The 7,737-nt window shown below is 44.8% G+C and overlaps 1 protein-coding gene across 1 annotated transcript; it reads right to left on the bottom strand.

The window, feature by feature from the left end:
• Positions 1-1,326: 1,326 nt before the first annotated feature.
• Positions 1,327-6,467, bottom strand: LOC136540714 (uncharacterized). Its single transcript, XM_066532728.1, has 6 exons — positions 6,104-6,467; positions 5,895-5,971; positions 5,745-5,781; positions 4,872-5,064; positions 2,844-3,282; positions 1,327-1,674 (listed from the first exon to the last, which is right to left on the bottom strand). Exons 1-6 carry the CDS (start codon positions 6,249-6,251, stop codon positions 1,387-1,389), a joined length of 1,182 nt encoding a protein of 393 aa, XP_066388825.1. The 5' UTR covers positions 6,252-6,467; the 3' UTR covers positions 1,327-1,386.
• Between the last annotated feature and the right edge of the window lie 1,270 nt (positions 6,468-7,737).

Raw genomic sequence — 7,737 nt, 5'->3', positions numbered from 1 at the left:
TAGCATTCTTGTGAAAGAATTTGGGTGCTTTAAATGAGTTCCACACAGAAATCAAAGGTGTTGTAAGAATTATGTGATATTCCTTCCCTACAACCAAATTTGTAGTCACACAAGATTTTATTTAAATTTAAATATTACACCAAAACAAAACATTGTATCTCTCTTAATCGTTGAAGTGTAAATCTAACATAAGTTGACAAATAACTAAAACTAGGGTGTGGAAGAATATATTTTCACTCGAATCTTAGAGCAATTCCACGAGTCTCTTTATATTCTTGTGTATTGATAGGAATAGAGATTTTGGTGAGAAAAAAAATCCCCTATATCCATCCCTAGTTTCTCGCTCGCTAAAGATAAACAGTGGGGCTATCTCTCCAAAGTGGCAAACATGACATAGAGAAGTTATTTGATTGTGAAGAGAGACATAGAGAGCAATTTTTATTAGAATAACTCCCTGAATAAGGACTTTAGAGCGTCTTCAATAGTTTTTCTAAAGCTCACTCTCTAAAATCATCATTTGGAGAGTCATTTGCATAAAAAATCGTTTTCTATATCTTTCTGCTCTCTATATCTTGTGTGTCGTCTTATCATTCTAGTATACTATACACTCTCATTCTTGAATATAGTGAATTTCAGTTGTCCTAAGTCATATCATTCTAAGTATTGACGAAGTTTAAAGAAAAACAATTATATTTACAAATTCGATGGAGTGAATGTTACGAGTAATATTCTTCTTTACAAATCTAGTTAAACACAGATTGGTTTAAGTTAGAACAACTGAAAATCCTTAAGTATGATCATCTGTCATACATGTCCCCGTATAGACATGCATTTTCATCCTCTGTGTTGTGTTGGTAGGCTAGATGGAGCCACACAGTGATACCATAAGAAAAATATCGGCCCTGTTCATTTCGCTGAAAAAAAAAGTCGAAATACTATTCCGGCTGATTTATTGTGAGTGGAAAACATTGTTCTGACTAAAAAAAAAACAAGCTGAAAAGTACAGATTATAAGAGAAGCGATCCATGTTATGTTGTTGCTCACCGAGATAAGTATCAGCTTCGGGAAACCTGTAGCAGGAGGCGACCATGGTAGAATGTGTTTGAACTGAACCCAAGTTTACCTTGCCTGGATAGAGTTCTACCAAATTCACCCTTAATCGACACGACAAAAATCAAGACCATCTAGTTCTTCTCAACGAAAAAAATAACTGATATTACACATGGGCTCAATGGGCCAAGAGCTGCAACAACACCACCAGGCGAAAATGGACCAAGAAGCTAGCCCTGCCCGCAAGGCCCAATAATAGGCTATTCCACTCACCCACTCGCATCATACCAACATGGGACGTTCACGCACGCACGCACGCAGGTTAACTTGACGGGTCTATAGCGTGGACAAGGATAGGTCGAGGCTGATCCGGCTCCCCGACGACGCCGTCGCCGCCGGCGAGAGCCGGCCGACCTCGTCGCCGCTGCGGCTGCTTCTCGTGTCCAGCGCTAGGGACAGCGAGGGCGAGCAGTCGTCGCCGTCGGAACCCGCCGACGACGACCAGGGATCGCCGCCAGCTTGTTGGGCCACGGCGGCCTTGCTCGGCGGTCTCTCGAGGCCTCGTGGGAGGAGGCGGCGTGCCTCCGCGGAGCTGCGGTGGCCGGTGAGAGCCATGCCGACCGTCTGCGTGCAAACCATCACTTCGTTAGCATTTGATAAGCTAACTATTTCTTTAATAATGAGGTAATTTAAATATTTATTCTAAATGTAATCAAAGTCAAATTTATATTAAATATATGTATATTCTAATGCTACTAGAAAATAGTGGTTCAAGTTATGATTCAGAGACCCTGTTGTGCAAAACATCATTACATATGCAAACCGAAGGGAGCATGTATATTATTTGTCTTATTACTAGAAAACCCATTTATATTAAGGGCCTGTTTGGATATCCTAAACTAAACTTCAGTCACCTAAACTTTAGACTAGAGATCCAAACACGTGGACTAAAAGTGAACTGAACTTTAGTTTTTATCCCAACTAACCATTATTAGTTGATAAATATGAACTAAAAGATGGTCATGACTCTTGAGTCTATGCCTAGGAAATCTTTTCACTTTTAGCACACTTTGAGTCCATGTATCCAAACATACTGGAATAAAAGTGCTTCAACTAAACTTTAGGTGATCAAATCAAACACACCCTAGATATCTCGTATAATCTACAGTACCTTGTTTGGGTGGGATTCTGGAGTAGTATTGTGCACAAAAGGAAAAGGCAATAAGCTAGCCTGAGTTCCAGTGCGGTCACTTCGGTACTTTCTGCCTTTTTGTGCGATTGGAATCTGTTGAGGAGACACTGCAACATCCTCCTAGCCCACACGAACGCACAAGGGGAGAGAGAGCGAGGGAGACTGTAGAGAGCATGCACAGCCCTAAAGCATGCAATTTCGTAGCGACCTAGCTAGGGCACACCCACACGCGAGGACAAGAACCACTGAACCAGCGAGCACTGCTGAAAAGAGAGGAGAATGCGATGAGATCTGTCGGCTGTCGCGCCCACACACACTCGGTCACACTCACACGCCACCGGCCACGCCTAGTATGCACTTGGCACTGCTCGCGGCGCAGAGGCGGAAGGAACAGGCAGGGGCGGCTGCATGTAGTAGTGCGCTGGGACGATCCATCCATCCATGCGCTTTGCCCCCCTGCCGTGCCCTCTGAACACTCGTTTTCTCGATCATTTCTCAGCTGAGACCTCCGGGCGCCAGTCCATCCTCGGCTCGCCGACGGAGCAAGGAGACACAGTGCATGCATGCTGATGCTGTGCAGTGCAGTGGCAGCAGTGCATACCTCGAAAGGGTGGTCACGGCCGCAGCAGGGAGGAGGAGGCGGCCCCGGCGCCACCACGAAGCCCAAGAATGTGAGGCGCTGCTTGCTGCTGCTGGGAGGAGGAGCGTGTTCGCCGCCGTCTGCGCCGGGCCACGCCAAGTGCTGCTTTATTCCCGGCCCCCGCCCGGGATCCACCGTCTCCGCATGACGAGGTGGAGGCGGAGGCGGAGGAGGAGCACGAGCAGGAGCGCCGGCAGCGGCAGCCACGCCCATGGCCGCGTGCATCATGCGCATGTAGTTGTCGTAGCCACCTGCTGCTGCCGCTGCGAGCGCGCAGCACAGGCCGCCGCTCGGTGACCCGTCGCTCTCACATATTCCTGGGCCTGGGCCTCCTCGCAGCAGAACCCTCTTGGGGCTCGCGCTCCCATCGATCTCGTCCCCCACACGCCTCGTCTCCGCTCTGTTGTTTGCATTTGGTTGCATGCATGCATACATACACGCAACACGCATGGTTAGTTCACATAGTGCCGGCCGTACGTGCGAAAGAAAAGCTACTGGTAAAACGAGAAAGATGTTGGCACGCTCTATTCCCTGCACATTGGTTTGAAGCCATGTTTTAACCATTGTTTCATGTCAGTGTATGATTTTGGAGACCATACAGATGCTTACTCATCCATCTTTATGTACATTTTCAAGGTTGTGAAGGTGGGTGTAACCTAATCAGTCAATACTCCGTATAACCATATCCCTACAGTGCATTTCTTAAAGAAAAAAAACTTGATGAACACTGTAAAGCAAGATCATCTGGGAAATGGAATCGGTGATCTTGGCTTTTTACAGCATCTGATAGCTAGGTACGACTTTGGCCACTGTTTTATATTATATAATTTTATATAATGTCTAATAAAAGTATTTTTCGGGGCAAATCTACACACATAGACTTTTCCCCACACTAAAATATTTTAAGCTATGGATGACCAAAGTTTTATAAGCATGATACTACAGTGCATGCACCTACAATGTACATGTTGACTACTAGTACCCCTCCATCAAAGAAAGAATGCAATTATAGTACAATATCATGTTTTAGTACCATAAGTTGAACCAATTATAGATAAAAACGTATCAATGTGTATGATACCAAATAAATATCATTAAATTAATTATAAAATGTATTTTAATAATAAATTAATTTGAAGCTATAAATGTAAATATCATCCGTTAGAAACGTGGTCAAACGTGAACCACTTTATGTAGCACGGAACCTATAGTTGCATTTTTTTTTGGGACGGAGGTAGTATTAAATTGTAATATACTATACAAAACGGACCCACTAACCAAGCTTGCATGGCATTTGTACCGAACATTCTACGTACAAGATCTTCCTTGGTATACATAAAAAAAGTAGTGGTTCTAACTATAACAGGCAATGCAAACATCATGTCTCTTAGACTGTCCGTGTCTCTCTTGTCAAAAGGAAATTATTCCAAGATACTGTCATTATTCCACTGGCATGCAGGAAGGAATAATATTCCATTGGCTACTGTGCAACGTTACCTCAGGCAAAAACTGAAAGAAAAGGAAAATGAGCCATTGTTTATTTCCCACCCAAAACTTTACACCCTGTCACATCGAATGTTTAGACAATATTAAATATAGACTAAATAATAATTAATTGCACAGTTTACGACTAATTTGCGAGACGAATCTTTTAAGCCTAATTAGCCCACAATTCGACAATAAAGTACTACAGTAACATATATGCTAATAACAGATTAATTAGGTTTAATAAATTCGTCTCGTGTATTCTGTAATTTATTTTTTATTAGTATATAAATATCACATGGGATATAACATCAAGCCGGATCTAAATAAGTCCTGAATGGGCAAAGCCAAAGGCAGGTCGTCTATAGAATCGTTTGTCATTATTCACGACGGACGCGAATGGCTGGCTGGCTCCATCCTGACGTGACTGATGAGCATACTCCGTGTAGCAGAGAGCACAAGCAGTATAGGAGAGGAAATGAGTAAAAAATAAAAGGCAGTGACCTTTTCAGTTGGCGTTGGAACAGCGTCGCCTCCTTTCCAGGCTTTGGTGAGTGGCAGATGCAGCAGGGGGCATCGCACTCATGGTCGCACTGCGGCGGCTGCTGCTGCTGCTGCATATTGGTGCAGAGTTCCATATGCATGCCTCCTCCGTATACGTGCTCCTGATCCTGCATCCGGTGCACCTGCATCGTCCCTGATCACAGGATCGGCAAAAGAATAGGAAGAATGGCCGGGGTAGGGTTAGCTTAGGTTTTGTTCTCTGCTGGCTCTGAACTGATGGAGTACAGCAGGTGTATATATATTGTATATGCATGCATCATGCATGGAGGATAAAGCATATCACTACTCGCTTCTGAGTAGCATCTTACACATTGGATGTTGCCAAAGCAAACACGCGCGCGCGCGCGCACACACACACACACAAAAGAAGATGGCTGGCTGTCGAGAATCGTGCCATCCATGCACACATGCATGCATGAGTTGCTAGAAAGATCAGTTTTTTCTCTCTCCCATGACTACAATTCCCTTTGGAAAAAGAGACAACAGCCTAGAGTAGCTAGTACAGCCTTTTTTCATGACATGATCAAGAAATATGTTTTTTTGGTCTTAATCACTTTTGAGTCTGGTTAATTAGACTGTCAACTGATGCACATTCACTCACTTCATGGATTTATATATATATTTTTTAAAAAACTCCTTGATTTGTTTGGCGAGAAAGGCTGAACTCGTTAGCTATTGTCAGTCTCTCTATACAGTACTGGAGGACCCAACGAGCTACAGAAGGGAAAAGAAAGGATACATGCTTTCTTTTCAGTTTTCCTAACGTTTCTGGGAACAAAGAAGAGCTGTGCCTGAACTACTTAGGGTATGTACCTTGCATTCGAAGATCATTTCTCATGTTCCTGTACATCTGCTTCGACATTCAGAAGAGAAAAAAAATACATATTCAGCCAGTAGCAGATAGGAGAAGGAAATGAAGAACAGAATCCATGACCCTGAGAGAACTCCAGCTAGTGAACCAACCTGCAGGTGGCTTTTGACATGAGATATGGTGAGTCCTCCCACTCCCATCATCTGCAGAACTCGCTTCGGCGTAGCCTCTGCGACCACAGCATGCAGGTTCAGATCATGAGAAACGCATCCAACCCGAACCGGAGAAAGAGAGAGGAAACTAGGAGTAAGATAGAAGATGATCAGGCCAGTAGGAGAGGAGCATGCAAGCAAGCACATACTGTCCTGGCCTCCGAGCTTGTGGATGGCGTGGACGAAGCAGTGGTGCAGATCGGGCGTCCATCTCAGGCGGGGCACCTTGGACCTGTTGTACTGCCTCACGCCCCCTCTCCTCTCCCTGCCGACCACCGTCGTCCTCACCATGGTCATCTCCCAGTCTCAGCTCCAAGCTCTACAACACGAAGAACCTGCCAGCACCGGCAGCTGGCAGCTTATATATCTGCTTGGATGTCCAGCCACTTCACATGCACGTTTATGCACATGAGTGACCATCCATCAGCCAGGCTAGCTTAGCAAGCTCATATCCTGGCTGGAGACTATGGAAGGAGAGGAACTCGTGCACTTTTGATGGAGTTTCTACTGACACGGCTGGTATGGTTTGCTTGGTCTTGGGCGAGGCCGAGGAGTGGTGTTTGGTAGGATATAAGCAGCTCTTGTCCTTGCTAACACTAACGTAGTCTCTGTGGGTCATTCCCGTCGTAAGCATAGTAGTATGTAAATCAAATTCGTGCCCGTGGGTCATTATGCTTTGGTACGTAATAGATGGATTACCAGGACATTTATTTGTAATTTCGAGTAAACTACCCGAAACACGTTCGAGAGATACACTAGCAGTGCCAGTCCAAGTGCAACACCTGCCTCTCAGACTTTTGCCACTAGAAAGAGGAAGGAGAGGAGGGGACAGAGTAGAGAGAGAACGAATGAGAGTGGGAGAGCAGTGGAGAAGTGTTAAGGTTTTGTTTAAATCTAGGGTATAAAGTTTTATGGTGTTATATGGGGTGTCGTATGAGTTGTTCGAATACTAATAAAAAATAAATTACAGAATCTGTCAGTAATCCGCGAGATGAATTTATTAAGCCTAATTAATCTGTCATTAGCACATGTGTTACGGTAGCACCACATTATCAAATCATGGACTAATTAGACTTAAAAGATTCGTCTCACAAATTAGTCGTAAACTGTACAATTAGTTATTTTTTAGTCTATATTTAATACTCCATGTATAGTAAATTTTAGAGAGAGAAACTAAACACACGTCCTAAATTTTGCTGTGTACTCTCTCTCCTCCTAGGCCAGAGTGCAGGGGGGAGATAGAGCGAGAGTGCAGTGGAGTGGCGGGCAAGGGCAATGCAAGAGACAAAAGGTCGGAGACAAATGAGGTGTTTCAGATGCGGTCAGAGCATATGCCTGCTGTAGGAGGGGATAATTATGAGATTGGGGCAGAGCTGTTGACCCAAGTGGAGATGAAGACAGCCAGCAGCAGAGCATGCCAAGCTTCCCGCCAGGATGGCCTCTGACATGCACCTGGCTTGTCCTCCTCCTCGCCCATCCCCATCCTCCTCCTCAGGCCTCAGCTTGCACTGCAACTGCATGCCTTGCTACCTGTAGACAGACACCAACGACTTGAATTTATTCACTCATTCACCTCAGTGTGCACCGTTCTTGCTTGCTTCTCCCATCAGCTTCAGCAACCGTCAAGCTTGCTTAGCATTATTGCTAACCGTTCGGCTCCAGCAACTGAAAGTGATAAACCATGCATGATGACACCTGACTGCAACATGCATGCAGGCGAACGGCTTACTGATCAAAGAAATCAATGGTAGTGAGCTCAAGAAAAGCTCAATCTTGTCATGCA

This window comes from Miscanthus floridulus, chromosome 2 (assembly GCF_019320115.1).
Source record: "Miscanthus floridulus cultivar M001 chromosome 2, ASM1932011v1, whole genome shotgun sequence".
Classification (NCBI taxonomy): Eukaryota; Viridiplantae; Streptophyta; class Magnoliopsida; order Poales; family Poaceae; genus Miscanthus; species Miscanthus floridulus.
Note: the sequence above shows the minus strand (reverse complement) of the source record. Positions and strands in the feature narration are given on the sequence as shown.

Coding starts and splice junctions, on each gene's coding strand:
- LOC136540714 (XM_066532728.1), bottom strand. CDS start 6,251: ATGACCATGGTGAGGACGACGGTGGTCGGCAGGGAGAGGAGAGGGGGC. Junction 5,065..5,744: donor AAATGATCTTCGAATGCAAG/GTACATACCCTA, acceptor TCCTGTGATCAG/GGACGATGCAGGTGCACCGG. Junction 1,675..2,843: donor GCCGTGACCACCCTTTCGAG/GTATGCACTGCT, acceptor GTTTGCACGCAG/ACGGTCGGCATGGCTCTCAC.